This window comes from Antedon bifida, chromosome 6, assembly GCF_963402885.1.
Source record: "Antedon bifida chromosome 6, ecAntBifi1.1, whole genome shotgun sequence".
Taxonomy (NCBI): domain Eukaryota; kingdom Metazoa; phylum Echinodermata; class Crinoidea; order Comatulida; family Antedonidae; genus Antedon; species Antedon bifida.
Genome location: NC_136231.1, coordinates 14,846,649 through 14,867,809, shown reverse-complemented (window position 1 = coordinate 14,867,809; position 21,161 = coordinate 14,846,649). Strand labels below are relative to the sequence as shown.

Here is a 21,161-nt window from a genome sequence, read left to right as displayed (position 1 = left end):
AATGCGACAGGCAGCTAGAGCACGACGTAATTATAAATAACAACCAACCGCGACACACACGGCGAAAACGCAGCGGGCTTTCAAATTTTGAGGCTGTGAAGAAGCCAAATAATGTTTGTTTTTTAACTGTTGAAAAACAATAACAGCTAAAAATGACTGATAGTGATAAGCTTATGGTATGTTATATACTTTTGGAATCTATTTGTTGTTAATTAATCGTCTTTTTAGACTATATTGTTGCTCTGGTTGCTAGGCTAGGTTACATGGCATTTAGTTTTTTCGAAGCCTGAAAGTGAAGGCGAGAAGATCGGGGCAACAACAAGGACGATCGGGGCAATCATAGAGAGACGATCGGGCCCATTTTTTATGTGCCCGTTCGTCTTACGTTTGACCAGATCATCTTAGTTAGGCGCGCCTGGGCCTGATAGCTTTATTCTTAATCGTTGGTCCCGATAGTCAAGTGTATCGTTTTAAATCTTTTCCATTATGATTATATTAAATAATTTATACTATAGGCCTAGCCTAGTATTAGTTTATAATTGAGTTCTCGGCATACATAGGCCCTACCGAGATGATGAAGTGAAATATTGTGTTAGTTTTTCCATTGATTTACCTTTCCTTAAAGTACTTATTTAATGGGAATATTTTGAGCGTTGTGTTGAGATTGTTCTTAACGAAAAATCGTTACCGTTTTCTACATTTTTAAACTTTTTTATATCCTTATATTTAATCTAATTATCTTCCCTGATTACATATACAGTATTCGATCAAGTAAATTATTATTTCTATTTAGATTCAATAAACATGCCCGTTATGTACATTTTATTGGTAATATTGAGCAAAAAGCAGGTGGGGTCGAATCACGCGTACATGTACATGTTTTTGCTGACCACAGTATTCCCCTTTTATATAGAAAAAACAACAATACACATTTATAGTGTAAAATAGATAACGTTTCCATTTAAATCAAATAATAATTCAGTACAATCAGATATACCGTTTGTTTAAGGTAATTAAACATTTTGGCAAATATTTCCTCAACATGTACATGTTTTTGACCGGGGATTTCCATTTTATATAAAAAAAACAAGCATTAATAGTGTGTGAAAGAGACAACGCAATTTTTCCATTATTCTTTTTATTAAATAATTCATGATTCAGTGAAATTATCATATACAGTTTGTTTAAGGGGACATTTTTGGCAGATTTCCTCTAACACTAACAGCTACATGTTTTTGCTGACCGGGATTCCCTTAAATTAAATACGCAGCCATTTTTCATTCATTTACTAAAATAATATTAACGTTCTGAAAGGCTACCTGCACGTTGTTGAGCTGCGTATTGTCGGTGATAAAGATGGTTTTTAGAATTATTTATTTCGTCTTTAGTCATTAAGTAATACAGTAATAATCATAATTAAAATGAAAACGTAATAACAGCAAATAAGTCAGTGTCGCCATTTGTAATTAAATGTTTAAATTATTATTGTCTGCCTCAAGAAGCACATAGTTTATTACATTATTTTGTATCATGAACTCGTGGAAAGAACACATTTATTTTATGGTGAACAATTATAAATCCAATTCGTTTTCTTGGACCCGATCATCTTTCCTTATTTTCATAATGGGCCCGATCGTCTAATTATATTGGCTCGAACGTACACACAGTTGAGCCCGAACGCATTGGTACCCAATCGTCTTAACAAAAAGCCTGATCGTCCTAGAATTGCTTATAGGCCTACATGGAATTCTAGGTCAGTACGTATCCAAAATAAAAAAGAAACACATTTTCCTTTTATTTGTAAATAATAAAATGTATTTTTAGGATCCCGTAATTTTCAATTCATTTTGTTTGTTCAAGTTGTAGTTGCTTGTATACATTTCATTCATCTTTTTGAAGTGAAAGTAGGCCTCTGGCCTACTATGGCCATCCCTAGGAGCCTAGGCTAGTACAAGTATGGAGTTGTTTTTTGTGGAAATGAATAAATAGTAAAAACATTTTCTTTATTATTTTCAGATTGATCGACCTTTTGTAAATCCTTTTTACAATGAAGCAGTTGGAAGGTACTCATATATAGAAAAATAATTATATTATTACAATATACATTACAATTATAACAATAACATTGCAAAATAAAATAAGTCTATATTAAAATAATAATATCATGTGATATAATTTCCAACTATTATTCTAATATTTACTGACTATAATAATAACACATTGTGGATAAAACATAATGATGTAATGCTTTTCAGGAGAACAGGATGGGTACAGAAGAAAGAGGCAAGAAAAGATAGTGATGGGTTTGAAATCTTTGATGACTATTGGTCAGATTCAGGTACTATATTTACAGTAATATTTCTATTATAGTACATTATTATGAGTGTATCTGAGCAATTTGAACAATTTGCAAAGCTTAAAAAACTTTATTGTTACCATTTTAGATCAAAGTTCCCTGTCAGTTGAAGCAACCAACAAGCAGAATAGAACCAGGAACAAGACACTTGACCCTGTTGTTACAACACCTAATATAAGGAAGGTAAGCTAAGTACTGTATTAATTGTTTCTTGTAATACTTTTATGTGTTTTTATTCAAAATAATATTAAAAGTAATTTGTATTGTTCATTAAGTGTTGTTTGAATGGTTTCTTTATTCCTCAGAGTTCTCCATTGAAAGCAATGTCTTCATTTTCTACTGAGCACTTAAGTACTGAGAAATCAAGTAAAAGTTGTGTTACTTCAGACAATGCTTCTGAAGTGGTTACCCCAAAGGCAGTCCTTGAAGAAGATGGCCTTCAAGGTAGTTTGTCTAAAGTAGACACCAGCAATGCTCCTAATAGTGCACTCCAGAGTTTTAAGACAAAGAAAAGGTAACAACATTTTCTTTCAATAATAAACTCAATTTCAATAATAAATCACAATGCAATTTATTGAAAAAATGGCTGGATCTCAATGTAGATAAAACCTAAATTGAATTGATAAAGTGTAAAATAGCCTGGAAGAAATTGCAGATATTTTGGATAACACTAACCCTGCTGAATTTCAATATTTAAGATGAATTAGAAATAATGTTTACATGATCAAAATGTTTAAATTCAACAAATTAATTACTGCTACAAGAGATGAATTCTTTTTTATAATCAAATTGTTTGTGCTGCAGGCATTGTCCAAAGTAAACTGTCTGAATACTTATATACCAATATAAAGTTCTTCCAAGATTTAATCAGAATAAATTCATGATAATTTCAATACGTATGCTTATTTTTTATTAGGTTAACATTTTCAGCTGCAGAACATCGTGTACAGAGGAGAACCTTGGATGAACAAGAAGAGAATCAGCCAAAAAGTATTGATGTCGAAGAACAATGTGAACAAGAAGAAGACAACCTGGATAAAACATTAGTTAATGATAGTAGTGATCATGAGACAACTGCAAGCCAAGTTGTTACCAGGTATACAGTATTATAATTTTGTCACCCTTGCATTTGAATGCTTCTTCATGCTGAAATTCTGAATGAAAAACAAATTTGTTCAATTTTTTTTAAAAGATTGAGGATTCTGTTCTCTTAATTAAAAATATATTTAGTTGTATGTATAAAACTTATTTTTTAATCGTATATTGTTATATATTTACTTTGCAGTAATGAAGCTAATGTGGAAACAGAGTGTATTATACATAATGAAATACAATTGACATCACAACATGTGCCTATTAGCTTTAGAAAAACAAGAGATGAAGCAGAAAGGTCACATCAAAGTACATCAATATGCACCGATGATATTGATAGTGATTTTGTTTCTTTCAAGAAAAAATCAGTTACACAAAGCACAAACTTTGAAGACAATGATGATGATGATTATGACTTTGAAATAATTGATATTGACACAACTGTGTACTCACAGGAAAGTGGAAGCAATGAAAAATCTAGAACATCAAAGGATAAAAATAAGAGAGTGACAAATAATGAAAATAATAGTACAAAGAAAAAAATTGATCGAGTCATCAACAGTACAACACAGAAAGTTCAGACTGCGAAGAAGAGTGATGGAAAGAAAGGAAATAGAACAAAGAAAAAGAAGATTGCAGAAGTAGCAAGATGGGATGAAGAAGAAAATGACAAGAATGATCTACCAATAGAAGTCACAGGGCATCAAAAGAAGAAAAAGGAAACTTTGATGAATAAGAAAAATGAATCAGGTAGCAGTAGTGACATTGGAACTGATAGCAACTTATCAAATGTCAGAACAAGAAGAAGAAATAAAAAACAAGATTCCTTACAGGGAAAAAGTACTAAAACAAAGACAAATAAAAAATCTGAAATAAGATGGGATGAAGAAGATGATGAAAGTGATCTAGGTTCTGACCTACCAGTAGAAGCCACAGGGCAAAAGAAAAAGGAAACTTTGAGGAATAAAGAAAAGAAAAGTGAATCAGGTAGCAGTAGTGACATTGCAACTGATAGCAACTTATCAAATGTTAGAACAAGAAGAAGAAATAAAAAGCAAGAATCATTACAGGAAAAAAGTACTAAAACAAAGACAAATAAAAAATCTGAAATAAGATGGGATGAAGATGATGATGAAAGTGATCTAGGTACTAACCTACCAGTAGAAGCCACAGGGCAAACGAAAAAGGAAACTTTGAGGAATAAAGAAAAGAAAAGTGAATCAGGTAGCAGTAGTGACATTGGAACTGATAGCAACTTATCAAATGTAAGAACAAGAAGAAGAAATAAAAAACAAGATTCCTTACGGGGGAAAAGTACTAAAACAAAGACAAATAAAAAATCTGAATCAAGATGGGAAGAAGATGATGAAAGTGATCTAGGTACTGACCTACTAGTAGAAGCCACAGGGCAAAAGAAAACTTTGAGGAATAAAGAAAAGACAAGTGAATCAGGTAGCAGTGACATTGAAATTGGTAGCAACTTATCAAATGTAAGAACAAGAAGAAGAAATAAAAAACAAGAATCATTACCGGAAAAAAGTACTAAAACAAAGACCAATAAAAATTCTGAATCAAGATGGGATGAAGATGATGATGAAAGTGATCTAGGTACTAACCTACCAGTAGAAGCAACAGGGCAAAAGAAAAGAAGGGAGACTTTGATGAGTAAGAAAAATGAATCCGGTAGCAGTGATATTGAATCTGATAGCAACTTATCAAATGTGAGAACAAGAAGAAAGAAAAAACAAGATTCCTTACGGGAAAAAAGTACTAAAACAAAGACAAACAAAAAGTTATCAACACAAGTAAAAAGTAGTAAAAAAACGTCTGAATTGGAAGATGATTTATCAACATGTAGTTCAGAACTCCAAGATAAGGCAAACAAGAAAAATATTGGTAAATTGGGAATCGGTGATGTAAATGATGATGAGAAGTTGGTAACTTCAAAAAGAACAGAATCGAAAGAAAAAGCACGGCAAAAGGAAAGACGAAATACAAAAGTTATTAAAAAGTCGGGGACAGTGTCCGAAGATAGTAGTTCAAAACGTCAGAAAAATAATTCAAATGAAGAAAGTGAATCTAGTAGTAGTGTTGTAAATGCTATACATGAAGATGATCATTTAGAATCCATCCAAAATGATTTAAGTGAAGGACAAATTGAAGAAACCCCATTAAAAAATGATATACATGAAGAGGATCATTTAGAACCCATCCAAAATGATTTAAGTGAAGGACAATTTGAAGAAACCCCATTAAATAGGAGAACACGGAACAATCGAAAACAATTGATAACAAATAAAACTGCTAAAAACAAACAGCAAAAATCTGGTAAAATATCTAAAGAAGATAAATTGGTTGAAAAATCTCATGTTTCAGATAGCACAAACTTAGAAACTGTAGTAGTAGAGGATATGCCAATAAACTCTAAACCTAAAAAAAACTCCATAAAGAAATCAGGACTAACATATAGTGACGGAACTAATAATGTAACAGAGAAGTTTGTTGTAACAGATGTTACAAAGTCTACTAAAACAAGGCGATCCAGACGAAAATTATCAAAGACTCTAGAAGATGAAGAAAATAATGCCACAGAAAGCAAACCTAGAAAACGAAGCAAGTCGTTATATAATCCAGAAAACATTTTACTTGAAGAACCTGAAAATAATTTAGAAAACTCTCACAAATCTGAAATGACAACAAATAAAAAAAATGATAAATCTAAATCTGCAAAACAACGTCATACAACTTTGAATAGACGGAAATCATCAGTAAAGTTTAGTCTTGGTGATGAGTTATCTTCTACAAGTATCAAGACAAATACAAAAAGTAATCGCCGGAAGTCTATTCTCAAATCTTCTGTCTCACCAATAAATACAAAAGAACCTGAGGATGACTCTGTTGATGACTTTCCACTAGAGGTTACAAAGACATCAGGTTTGTGCCATACTTCCATGGGTGATCTTGAAGATGAGTTTGATGAGCATGTCTTGCCATCAGCAAAAAAAACATCACTAAAGCGCCAACATGAACAAAGTATAGATTTTTATGAAATTGATGAACCTATGCTTGCAGAATTACCTGTTTCTGGTAGGTATTGCTAATAAACTGTTATTAAACATTTTTTGTGTTCTTGTACAGATTAGGATAAAGCTTCTGAGACGAAAATTAAAAATCCTTGACACAGATTTATTACAATGTATTTTATTACAGGTAAACATAAGCGAAAAAAGAATAGAAGATATAAAGAACTTGCAACTAGTTCACAAGGTATAAATATACAATTGAGTGAGAATATTGGAACCTATAACAGTATAAACATATGTATCTACAAGAAATGTCTATCTTTAATTCTTGTGTGCTTCCTTTTTTATTTTTTTTTATAAATATTTGACAATATTTTCCATTATTTTATAGATGGTAACAAAACAGATGTACTGGCCTATTCTCAATTTGGAGATGAAGATATGTTACCAGAACACAAGTCAACTCCTGTTGCTGGTAAGAATCTTGATTTTGGAAATCATATTTTTTCATTTTTATATGACAAAAGTCAGTTAATTAAAACTAAAAAATGACCCATTCAAAGATTTTATTCATCTTTATTTTTCATTTTTTGGGTTGTAAAGCATCTTTAATAACTTTACCAGTTTACTTATGAATTGTTGTTTTCATATTATTTATTATTATAGATACAACAGGTTCCTCTGATCTCAATGAAACAGAACCAACCGCCAGTCAAGATGAATCTAAGCGAGCCAATTGGACACTTAAATTCTTTGAGGTTCCAAAGAAAAAAGCCTTTATAAGTAAGTTACTTTTGTTATACAATTACAGATAAGGGATATTTTAGACTTGAAGGTGAATGTGTAAACACAAAATATTAATGTTACAATATTTTGTTCTTGTCTATAGTTTTTACAAATATTTAAAATACATTTAAATATGTTTTATTTTGCTAATGAAGAAGATGTTATATATGAATAAAGTTTGCCTATGTCTTAGCCTACATGTTTCTAAATTCCTAAATTGTAGGTGATGGCCAATATCATTTTGTCAACAATTTAATATTTCAGTCAATCCTGAAGTATATAATGATGGAACACGGCGTACCAAACGATCGCGTGTGAAACCACTAGAGTATTGGAGGAATGAGAGGCCGCTCTATTCTAGACGTCAATCAGGAGGCTTTGCACTATCAGGGATAATGTCCCCAACATTACCAACACCGTCTCCCCCAGCTGCTAAACCAAAAAGAAAAGGTTTGAGATTTCGTATTCTGTACATTAACATATACATCACAACCATTTGAAAAACTATACTTACAATGAATGAAAAATACACTGAAAACAACATAATATTATATATTATAATATTTTTGTTTTTGTAGCAAAAAGGAAGATTCCACAGACACCACACAACCTGTCAATTCATGCAAATCCATCCGATATAGAAGAGCATATTGAGGTTAACCCAACAATCACAGTAATGAATCCTAGTACAAATGAGGAAGTTGACATAGGTATGGCTACTTAGTAGAACATTATGATCAATGTATTTTAAACTTCATTACTAAAAAGTATTTTAACATACCATATTTTTTTTTTTTTAAACCCGCAGTTTGAATAAACAACCCCCTCGAATAAATTCCCCCCATATAAGTGATTTTCTTTTGGATTAATAATATAAAAATATCAAATCATAAATATTTCAAGAGACATTGATTATTTTTCAGATGCTATAGCTACAAGTGAGATGAATCGTTTCTTTGGTCCAACTGGTAAACCGGTTACAAGTGATGATCCAATTGCTATGTCAAAGTCTCTATATCAGAAGTCTTTTTCTGCAGGTTTGTAATGTTTGTTATTGATAATTGTATTCAATCACAATTTTGAATGAGTAATAATAAGAATTTGAATATTTAACTAGACATGAAACTCGTCACTTTGACGAGTTAGTTATCCGCACAACGACAAACGCCACGTGCACGTCATACGTTGGAATATTGCACACAGATAAAGATTATGGCATTATGACAAGAACTGAAGAATATGATATGCTGTTAGTGCTGAATTCTGTCAATTTGTGTCATATAGTATATACATGCAAACAGTATAATCTGTATACATATTACATACAGTGTAGAATAGGTGAAATTACGGGACCCGCCATTTATTCCAATTTTTAACATGGCGACGGTATCAAAATGAAACACTTAAATAGCAATTTCTGAAGGAAATTATCTCAGGAACAACATATTAACGTGTAGAAGAAATTTGAAATTCAAAAATATAGATGCGCACCCTTTTGAATGTGATGAACTATTACGCAAAATATGAAAATACGACTTTTTTTATTCAACTGGCCATATGATGACGTCACAACATCCGATTGGCAAAATGTTTACATGAATTCGTATCTACAATCCAATAGCTTCCAGAAAACGTTTTAATCATGATTATCACATTTTATTCTTACGAGCTATTACAGATTAAAATTTACTGTAAAGATGAAATTAATGACCCACGTAATTAAAATTTTTAGGCATGATGACGTCATAAAAATTAAAATATTTTTATCTCATGCTAAAGAAAGTTGATTGACCTACACAATATATAAATTTAGGAGAAAAAGGAATACAGATAAGCGTGATGCGCTCCATTGAATGTGATGAGCAATAACGAAAGAGATAAAAATCCTATATTTTACATTCGTGTGGCCATACGATGACGTCACAATGTTTTTTTAGCCTTATCGATGCATGATCCCGATATCTACAACTCATCAACTTCTAGATTTTGTAATAAAAATAAACGGTTCACGGTTTACTTTAGAAACTATGACTGTTTAAAAAAAGACATAATTTTGACGATTTTTTAAGCTTTTTCATAAAAAACGCGCACGAATTGTCTAATTCAACGTGTTCGTATGGCGTTATTTAAACTGGAAAAGGTCTAAATTGTTTTCAAAATTACTAGGAAAGACTTGAAAAATATAATTTAAGAAAAAAAAAATGTTTTTAACGCTACGTGCGCACCGCGTGCGTAAAAAATTGCGCGCCCGTGGGAATTTTTGACATGCTCAAAATGACAAGAAACGCATAAAAAGTTGATTAGAAATTAATTTTGCGCATTTTGAAATTTTAAATGCGCGTGCGCGTAACTTCTTGTGAAACATGCCATTTTTAATCCGTAGAAAGTTTGCCCCTGATATGACTTAAATTTTGTCAAAGTGTCAATACTAAATGACTTTTGGTTTTTAATCTATAATCAATCATTGAAATTCATAAAATTGCGCATAAGTCACGTTGCGCAACTATGACGTCATTCAAAAATAGGAGGTGCACAACTTCACGTAAATGCCCATATGTTGTCAAAGTTATGAAATGTTATGTTTACACATTTTAGAGAAACGCGACTCACAAAAAGGAAGGAAGGAAACAAGAATAATACAGAAAAAAAATATTGATCCCATACAATAACAAGGAGTTATCCGCTCTACCAAGCGGATAACTAATTATACTAATTGTCTTTACAATGTTTTGTTTATTGTTTTTATCACACACAATAAAAGAAATAATTTGTGAATTGAGAATTAAACATACAGTAATTAAGATAAATAAGTTAAATTTCTCAAATAAAGTATTGCGTGCGATGGAGACGAAAATAAGTTTGAAAATAAACTTTGAGGCATGGTCAACAGTTAAGAATCAATGTAATAATCAATGTAATAATCAATGTAATAACGAATGATTTTATTTTCAGGTGAATTATTGATTCGTCCTTTACAAAAAAAAGGCCTTCAAGTTGTCAGAAACGATACAATGGTGTTTAGAATTATACGGGGTAAGCTTGCAGTCACCATACACGAAACAACAACCATTCTTGAATCTGGTGCCAGGTTCTTTGTTCCTAAAGGTAAGAGCTTAAGCTCTGTCTACACTATCAAACTTTATGTGACAACAAAATGTGATGTGCCCATACATGGACACAATGACATAATATCGCTACCATATTTGGCCGCATCACACTTTTTTTGTCAAACTAGTTTTATAGTGTAGAAAGATCTTTAGCATGAACTTTTTTTGAACATCTTAAATTAACATATGATAATATAAAAGAATCTTTTTTTTATGATGTATCACATTTATTAGTGGACTAAACTAACATTCTAAGGGAAATATTTGGTTGACTTTATTTGCCTAGCTTTACTTCAGACTGCCTGTAGTATAACAACTGAAATATCAAGACAAACTCATTTCAATCACAAACCTTTATTGAGTTACATCCAAACATGGCTGTTAATGCTTTGGGATACTAATCTAAACCATGTTTTTACACAGACAAGCGGTAACGGTAAGCGGGAAAACCGCATAGCTTGTCCCACGTAGAATCTATCTATCCTGAGCAGAAACCGCTCGTCTGCTATGCCTTGTGTGTAAATGGTCATAAGGAATAATATAGATTCTATATTGTTATTAATATTACCGTCACCGCTCATCTGTGTAAATTGGCCTTAAGTATGTTAAATATAAGGTTAAAAATGATACACTGATTATTCTAGTATCATAATTTCAAATTCTCTTTATAGGAAATGTATACAACATCCGGAATCTTCGAAATGATGAAGCAAAGTTGGATTTTATACAAGTGAAAAGTATTTGAGTAAGAAATTACATGAGCAACCATAATCATGTAATTGGGTAGCGGGAGGGGGAATGGGGCGAGGATATTAAGTTAAACACATTGTGAAAATATATAAATACATTTGTACTTTATGTAAATACTGTCCAGTAAAATACTATTTGTAGTGGTTATCTTCCTATTTTATAATGTACTCTGAAAATTCTCAAGGTTGCTTTTGATTTTTCATATACCAATTAAAATAGTTGATTATTTGGATATATTTGTTCAATATCACTATTGAAGGATGATTTCCTAATTCGTTGTTATTAATAATGGCTAAACAGTATATAATAGTGTGGTAGAATTATTGTAAATTCAAAATTTAGCGTTTTTGATCATTCTTTTTTCCCAATAAAGTATAAATGTTTATTGATTTTCTACCAGCTTTAAAAAAAAGATTTTAAAGGATTGTCTTTATCATTTTGCTTCCGTAAGTGATAACTTAATTTTTGTAGTGTATATATTTTTTTTATGTACTGTAAGCTATTTTAAAATTTAGTTTCTATTACAGAAATGAAAGTAAACAACCTGTGGCTTTTACATTTTTATTGCAATTTTATTAATACATTAATATAATGATAGTGCACAATTATTTATAATGAACCAGTAAATATACTAAAAAAAATATGTATTATGACAGTTATAAATCTTAATAATATGTTAGTTACCAACTACATAAAAGTCTTGTAGCACAACCTTTAAAAAATGTGGGGTTATAATAAATGTACTGTCGTTGAAAATGGGATCCTTTAAATATGCCATACTAAATAAAATATTTAGTAAATCAAAAATATGGAGCTGATCACAAATGTGATTAAATGTTTTCAATCCAAAAAAAAAATGTGTTTATTATTATCATCATCATTATTACATAATTAACAATTACTATTGTTAAATTACTATTGATATATTGTAATAGTAAACAAAATGAATTGAATGCGCCATACAGTTACATAATTAAAACATTAACATTACTATTAATATACAGTAATAGTAATTTTATACAATTTTAATTTGATGTAGATTAGTGTATTATATTATTATAAATCATACATTAATTAAACAAAACTAGTATATTCTTTCGCAAATTTGATGACTGAATTTTACTACATTCTGTTCACTGTTGTCTGCCTCATGAACGTGTCTCTCAACCAGTTTCCCTTTTATTGTCCAGTGTTGCCATGTTCCCTTCTAACTTTCCATCAGTGTAGCTTTCCTCAAGCTCCAACCACTGTGTTCGCATAGTGATCAAGTTATAGCCCCCCTGATTTATTTAATAAAATAAGAAAGAATATTGGTTATATACATTATATATACGCCTATTAGGTAATAAAAAAAAACAAGGAAGAATAAAAAAGGTCAATAGTGATAGTATGCTAGTTGTAAACTACATAAACCATAGGAATGTTTTCTCTTTTTTTCATGCTCATCCAACAGCGAGCAACTCGCTAATTACAGGATGAATAAACTAGTATACAGTATAATGTATCGTGCTTATAAACTAAGGCTTAGGGAGTGAAGTTGAAAGAGTCGTGAGTTACAATTGACTTGCTTGAATGTCTGTTTTTCTTTCAAGATATTTCAACTTTATTTATTCAAACAACATGGAAAAAACTACAGCTAATCTACAAAGTTTCTTTTCTTTATTTCGTTGTTTGTTGAGCTTTTATATTTTATTATCACTTTGTATTTAAATGTTAAAGTTGACAAAGAGTTTTCATCAGAAGCTATAATTAAGTGACATACAACCTGGTTTAGTAACTCGAATAAAATCTGGAAATACATCAGATTTTAGATGAGTAATCGTCTGATTTCTCCGCCTGGGCTGCCTTGCTTACTCTTTGTACCAGGTTTCTTATTTCGTTTGTTGGCCAACTTTCTAAAATAGTCAACATCTTTCATTGTCTCCAGTCTCATCATGCTATGGGGGTTCACCTTTTTTATGTCATTGTTTAAAGTAACTGGAAGTGTGCATTTAGGCCTACCTCTGTATTTTTTGTGTTTGTGAAGTAGAACTTTATGGCCAGATTTGCTGGTGTATTCCTATCTTGTCTCAATATATGTCCGAAAAGCTTCCATCGTGCTTCCGACCATTTCTAAAGATAAGGGTCGTGTGTATGTTAGAACTCTTAATTGGCGTCTATGATATGTATCTAATTTAGTTTCCTCTTCTTTGGTTAAACCCCACGTTCCGCAGTTGTAGGTCAGTAGGCCTATGGGCTTGACAAAGGAATTGTAAAGCTTCATGCGTGTTTCTTTTCGTATCCAGACATTGTTTAGTTTACTACTTCCACTGTGATTCATCGCGTTTGACAGCTGTAAATTCTGTTTTTTTCGCGTTTACGAATAGAATATGGTACTTTAGATGATTAGTAATTTTGTCCATATTGTTGTTCTTTAGTGTTATATGAAGTCCACATCATCAGCGTATGCCACCTCTACAGTAGGCATCATGTATTCTGGAATCTCATCTCTTAGGTCGCGCAGGGCATTCTCCAAGTAAACGATGAAGAGTACAGGGCTTAGACTATCACCTTGTGGTGCACCAATGTTGCTGCAAAAATGGGATTGGCTATCTGCTCCATTAATTCTTAGAGTCAGACCAGTATTGCTCAAGAGAAAGCGTATGGTTCGTAGCTCGTCCGCGTCAACTATGTTTTTTAGAATTTCAATTAATTTAGCTCTATTAATGGTGTCGAACGCACTGCTCATATCAATTCTTGTGATATGGATTTCCATATCTACTCTTTGTGCTTTTGCAATCAGTCATCTATGTGTGAATACGACGTCGCTAGTAGGCCTACTGTGCCCTGGTCTGAATCCACTCTGGCACTGTGGCAGAAACTCTTCGATATTTGGTCGTATACGCGCCAGCGTGATTAGAGACACGCACTAACGCACACTATAGCATCATAAATGTGTCTGAAATATTTAGGTAAGTTCAATTAAATTTACGGAAATATCAGGGCACATAATCAACATGTGTCCAAATAAAACACCATATGTATGCCATAGATGTGGACAAAAAGGGCACATTGCTAACTTCAAGTTCTGTAAAGCTACCGTACAACGGGATGAAATTAGCGACACCCCTTCTTGTGACGATGACCAATCTAGTCTCTTATTTAGGCAGTCATTTGGAGAAAAATTTATACAGAAAATGTGGAACGATATTGTATATAAAAAGAAAGAAAACAGTGAGGACAAAGAGAGTTTTACTTTCTCAAATGATGAGGATAGTGATATCGAAGCGACAAAGAAAAAGGTAATCAGTGCGAGGATGAAACATCTGGTGACTTATCAACACCAATTGCCATAAAATCATCATGCGAAGATAGTCAACCCAGGATTACCAACTTCATTAAACCAACATCGCAAGCCTCAAGAGAAATAGTGATTATCCATGAAACAGAAAACAAAGGCAAAGAAACTGATGTAGAGAAACTAATCATACCACCAAGCCCTAAACAAACTCAGAAGAAGAAGAGGAAACGTATGAGAAGCAAGTCCACATAGATAGTATGTATCAGTATCGTATTATAGAGTTACTTACACTGTTAAGCTATAGTACCGTTCTGTAAAGCTTTTGAATTAAGTTATTTAATTCTCACATAAAATGGTTAAAGAAAATAATTTACACTTACACTGCGATTCTTTAAACGTAAGAGGTCTAAAGACAAAAGAAAAACAGCAGAAAATATTTAATTGGGCACATGTTAATAAGGTCGATATATTCTTATACAAGAATCTCATCTCACTGAAGATCGTACTAATGATCACAATTTCCTTTGGGATGGTAACGCCTTTCATAGCCTTGCCACTTCTGCAAAGAAGTGTCCATTCATGGAGCTATTTTTATAGCTCCATGGTCCATTCTTATTAGAAAAGGCTTAGATTACAACTTTATAAAACAAAATATCGACATCAGTGGTAGATTCATCCTGTTAACTATCAAAATAGAAAATGTTCAATACACAATAATTAATGTATATGCTCCAAATGATAGCAAATCACGGAGCACTTTCTTTAGAAACCTTCAGAAACATATTCAAAGCTTTTGCGACACAGAATATATTTTAATTGCCGGAGACATGAACTGCATCCAAGATAAATTTTGCAACCAAAGACGCAGTAAGATGAAAATTGATAAATCCTTATTCACGGTTAAAAACTATATTTGGAGGTTTAATTTACAATTTACATGGCGTAGAAAGTCAGTAAATCTCTATAAAAGATTAGACTATTGGTTTGTATCAAAAAAATTACAGGAAGCAGGAAATATATCTTCCTGTGATATCAGACCTGCTATATTCACAGATCACCAAGGAGTATCAATTAAACTCAACTTAACTGAGGAGAAACGTGGTCGAGGTCTATGGAAATTTAATTCAGACCTTTTAACTGATCAAATTTTTATTGACAGTGTAAACAATAGCTAATAATAGAAAACATCAATAAATCGTCGCATTCTCTTAATCCTGTAGACAAATGGGAACTAATTAAAGCTAAAATTAAAGAGTACGCAATCAAATACGGAAAAACAAAAACATATTATAAAAATAGAAAAATAGAAAATTTACAAAAAGAAATCAATCAACTAAATGTTCAGTTAATAGATACAAACGGAGAAGAAAAAATAGAACTAGAAATTAAAAAGAAAATAAAGAGTTGGAGGATATTTATGAATTTGAAGCAAAAGGCGCCCAAATTCGTTCAAGAACAAAATGGATAGAAAAGGGCGAAACAAACAGTAAATAATGGTAAAAAAAACAAATTAAAAAAATAAAAAGACCCAATGGATCTTATGCCGAAAAAACAAATGACATACTTTCGGAAGAGGTGAAACACTTCAAAAATCTATACCAAAATCAAAATATTACAAAAGATAAAGTTTTGACGTATCTAAAAGAAACAAATTTAGACAGATGATGAAAAACAATCATGTGAGGGTGAACTGACACTGTTAGAGTGTAAAGCACCCGGTACTGACGGCCTTACCGTTAAATGTTATCAATTTTTCTGGCCTAAAATAGGCTCATTAATCTGTAATGCTCTTAATACATGCTTTAAAGATGGGAAACTATCAATATCACAAAAAAGAGGGGTAATTAACTTAATTTATAAGAAGGGAGACCATGATGATCTCAATAACTGGAGACCTATAACTCTCTTGAATGTGACTACAAAATTGCTGCATTGGTTTTAACAAAACGAATACAAAAGGTTATATCAACAATTGTTAGTAATGACCAAAAAGGTTACATTAAAGGTCGCTTTGGTGGCGACAATGTAAGATTAATTAGTGATGTAATTCAGTACATGGATAACGGCAGGTTAACAGGAGCTCTTGTTAGCATTTGACACTGTAAATAGACATTTTCTTGTAAGTACCTTGCATTCTTTAAATTTTGGTTCTTCTTTCATTTCATGGGTGAACATAGTGTATTCAGATACAGAATGTGTAATAATGAATAACGGTTGGTGTTCAAAAAGCTTCAAAATGCATAGAGGGATCAGACAAGGCTGTCCCCTTTCTGCCTTACTATTCATTTTAGTAGCAGAAATAATGGCAATAAGAATTAAAAGTGATCAAAATATCGAAGGGATTGCCCTTCCAGGCAAGGATGACTATACAACTGAAGTCAAAATTGCACAATTGGCAGATGACACAGTTTTATTTCTAAAAAATGAAAACAGTATAAAAAATAGTATTGATAAAATCGTTGAATTTGGTCTGTATCAGGTTTAAAGCTAAACAAAGAAAAAACCAATGCCATGTGATTAGGGCGTTGGAAAAACAGAAAGAAGAACGAAAATTTGTTCAACATCAATTGGGTATACAGTAGCTTAAAGATTCTAGGTATACATGTTGGCCATGACAAAGAAATATGTTTTACTAAAAACTGGTCTGAAAAAATTCAATCTTTTAAAAAAATGCTTGATACATGGCACAAAAGAAACCTCTCGATATTTGGCAAAGTTATGATATTAAAAACACTTGGGTTAGCAAAGTTAATCTACAACGCAAGTATTATAGATACCCCTGAATTCGTTTTAAATGAAGTCGATAACATTGTATTCGACTTTATTTGGAATAATAAAACAGAAAGATAAAAAGATTAACATTAATCAATGATTATAAAAGTGGTGGAGTAAATGCTCCAGACTTCAGATCTCAATGACACTTCAAAATGGAAGTGTTTACCTAAAATGTATTTTAACAAAATAGGTCCAAGAGAGGTTATTGAAAATATATCAAATGTAAAATATAAAGAAACACATTACAGTAGTATGCCTTTATTATATAAATCAATGTTAAAGTATTTAGCTGAATTCAATCAATATTCTGTTAAAATTTCACTTTCCTATGAACAAATTATAGAACAACCTATATGGGGCAACAATGATAACACACAATGGTTTCTCGCTCCTTTATAGGAATTGGATTAGATCTGGTATAACAAAGATGAAACATATTATAATGATAACAGATTTATTAATACAAATGAATTACTAATTTTGTTAAATATCAAATCGAATTGGATTGCTGAATTTTCATGTCTACTAAAAGCAATACCACGAGAATGGAAAGATATAATCTATTAAAAAATTGATAATGTAAAAGTTAACGAAGTTATATCATTACAGTATAGTAAAATGAGTTCGTCTCTTTTTTTATCCAAAAAAAATGTAAAGAACCAACCAAAAGTAAAACAAAGTGGGAAACACATTTTAATATATAGAACTATTGGTCACTGGAAAAGAAAAGTAAATGATATTAAAGATAACAAACTTAAACAGCTACATTTAAAACTATTGCATTGTATTAATCCTACCAATATAAGGCTCTTTAAATGGAATATTAATAATACAGACACTTGCCTGCAATGCAATGTAATAGAAGATAATAAACACTTCTTTTACCAATGTACTGAAGCAAATGATTTATGGAAATACATTAATGTTTATACCATATATAAGTTTGGAATTGAAGCAAACTTTCAAAATATTGTACTCGGTACCGGAAACAGATATGTTGACCACATGTTCTCTCTTGGATGCTTCTGTATCTATAAAGCACACATTTTAAAAAAAGTAAAGAAATGGAATTATGGTTCACTTTCTCGGCGTGGTACGGCGGAACAGCACTAGTCCTCAGTTGTACGCACGCGCACCAGAGATCAAATTGATACGCCCTCATCTTACAGTATTTTTATTCACGAGGCGGGATCTCCGAAGAGATACTTTTATATATATAAACTCATCAGGCAAAGAACATTAATTCTAAACCGCACGGTGATATACTGAAATTTAATTAATTAATTTGAAACGATAAAGATGAGGAAATCTGTGAGAATGAGAAAAAGTCGCCCCAACCGAGACTCGAACTCGGACCGCCTGCTTGATATGCAGATGTCCTAACCATTAGACCACTGGGGCTTTCATGGTATTGTTCGAACTCGATTGGATAGCGACTCTTTAACATTCTCGGCGTGGTACGGCGGAACAGCACTAGTCCTCAGTTGTACGCACAGTTATATATATATAACTGACCGAACTGTTTCGATCAAATCGTATAAAAGATAAAAGAAAGTACAAGAAAATGACTGGGAAAAAACCCGAATAACAAGGGAATATATATTTGGATGAAGTGTAAAATCATTGTATTGATTATTTGAGAATGAAATGAATAAAATAGTGGTTAACGCCACAAAAGAGAAAAAAAAAGTTGCTGTCATTGCTGTTTTAACATTCTATTCACATATGCGGACAATGTCCAACAACTTTTATCCGTGTGGCTTTTCACATGATTAAATCCATTTTTTACCCCTCCTATTTGGTGTCCCCAGGGTAAATTTACAGGATATGACCCGGCAGCAATATTGATTATTGAATCTTAGCCATATATCTACTACATAATCAGCCCATCAAACCTTTTGTGGCTTTTCACATGAATACATTCTCTGGACGCCCGGTCTATATATAATTCCGTATTACGCCCATTTACTCAGTCAAGCGGATCACAAGGGTAATATATCCCGTAGGCCTATTACCCGTTTGATGTTTCTACGTGTGCGTTGTTTATGTATTGTATTGTATTTTTATCGTTGAGCGCATGCGTAGTTGTGATTTCAACCATCGAATATGAACCCGTATTCGACGGTCCGTCAAAAAAGCTAATCGTAATCGTCGAAAGCTCACTATTGTTGTGATAGCTAGAGGTCAATTGCTTATATGTGTACACTAAGAGATAAAATCGTTGCACCCTGCTTGTTCTTACGAAATACGGGAAATATCTACGTTCTGGTTCCATATTTTATATTATTATTGGAACCAGAACGTAGATATTTCCCGTATTCCGTGAACAAGCAGGGTGTAACTAATAATATCTATTCCGCTCAACCACCCATCCGCTCCGCGTTCTGTGTTAGTCATAAAATTAAGAAATAACATAGATTCTATTTTTGCGTTTTCCGCTTACCGAAAAATAGAGAAAAGGGTACTATTTAACGTAGTTTAAAGTAGGCTAGTGCGTACAAGACCCACAATCGTCCAATCAAAGACAGGAATTTATTTAGGTGTTATAATAATGATAATTGATTTTATTCTGCAACATACATTTTACCGTGCCTGGTCGCTCTGTGTGAGGTGTCTTGGTTCATTCATTTTGTCAATTTCCAGTTTTTTTTGCCAATATGGTTATTTTGTTAAATCGAAATCATTAATTAGTTATCCGCTTGGTATACCAAGCGGATAACTCCTTGTAATTGTATGAGATCAATATTTTTTTTCTGTATTATTCTTCTTTCCTTCCTTCCTTTTTGTGAGTCGTGTTCCTCTAAAATGTGTAAACATAACATTTCATAACTTTGACAACATATGGGCATTTACGTGAAGTTGTGCACCTCCTATTTTTGAATGACGTCATAGTTGCGCAACGTGACTTATGCGCAATTTTATGAATTTCAATGATTGATCATAGATTAAAAACCAAAAGTCATTTAGTATTGACACTTTGACAAAATTTAAGTCATATCAGGGGCAAACTTTCTACGGATTAAAAATGGCATGTTTGACAAGAAGTTACGCGCGCACGCGCATTTAAAATTTCAAAATGCGCAAAATTAATTTCTAATCAACTTTTTACGCGTTTCTTGTCATTTTGAGCATGTCAAAAATTCCCACGGGCGCGCAATTTTTTATGCGCGCGGTGCGCACATAGCGTTAAAAACATATTTTTTTCTCTTGAATTATATTTTTCAAGCCTTTCCCAGTGATTTTGAAAACAATTTAGACCTTTTCCAGTTTAAATAACGCCATACGAACACGTTGAATTAGACAATTCGTGCGCGTTTTTTATGAAAAAGCTTAAAAAATCGTCAAAATTATGTCTTTTTTTAAACAGTCATAGTTTCTAAAGTAAACCGTTAACCGTTTATTTTTATTACAAAATCTAGAAGTTGATGAGTTGTAGATATCGGATCATGCATCAATAAGGCTAAAAAAACATTGTGACGTCATCGTATGGCCACACGAATGTAAAATATAGGATTTTTGTCTCTTTCGTTATTGCTCATCACATTCAATGGAGCGCATCGCGCTTATCTGTATTCCTTTTTCTCCTACATTTATATATTGTGTAGGTCAATCAACTTTCTTTAGCATGAGATAAAAATATTTTAATTTTTATGACGTCATCATGCCTAAAAATTTTAATTACGTGGGTCATTAATTTCATCTTTACAGTAAATTTTAATCTGTAATAGCTCGTAAGAATAAAATGTGATAATCACGATTAAAACGTTTTCTGGAAGCTATTGGATTGTAGATACGAATTCATGTAAACATTTTGCCAATCGGATGTTGTGACGTCATCATATGGCCAGTTGAATAAAAAAAGTCGTATTTTCATATTTTGCGTAATAGTTCATCACATTTAAAAGGGTGCGCATCTATATTTTACGTATTCAAATTTCTTCTACACGTTAATATGTTGTTCCTGAGATAATTTCCTTCTGAAATTGCTATCT

The 21,161-nt window shown here is 32.1% G+C and overlaps 2 protein-coding genes across 2 annotated transcripts in view; one reads left to right on the top strand and one right to left on the bottom strand.

The window, feature by feature from the left end:
• Positions 1-43: 43 nt before the first annotated feature.
• On the top strand, positions 44-12,746 carry LOC144845415 (uncharacterized). The gene is made up of 15 exons (XM_078702729.1): positions 44-176; positions 2,017-2,063; positions 2,256-2,338; positions 2,445-2,539; positions 2,662-2,870; positions 3,273-3,452; positions 3,642-6,535; positions 6,659-6,715; positions 6,863-6,946; positions 7,138-7,254; positions 7,522-7,707; positions 7,836-7,967; positions 8,181-8,294; positions 10,210-10,362; positions 11,036-12,746. The coding sequence occupies exons 1-15, from the start codon at positions 153-155 to the stop codon at positions 11,107-11,109; spliced, it is 4,449 nt and encodes a 1,482-aa protein (XP_078558855.1). The 5' UTR covers positions 44-152; the 3' UTR covers positions 11,110-12,746.
• LOC144845491 (uncharacterized) overlaps positions 11,796-21,161 on the bottom strand; it is a 36,734-nt gene continuing 27,368 nt past the window's right edge. Inside the window, exon 4 of the mRNA XM_078702877.1 lies at positions 11,796-11,805. The gene's annotated coding sequence lies outside the window, so the exon portion shown is untranslated. The remainder of the gene's footprint in view (positions 11,806-21,161) is intronic.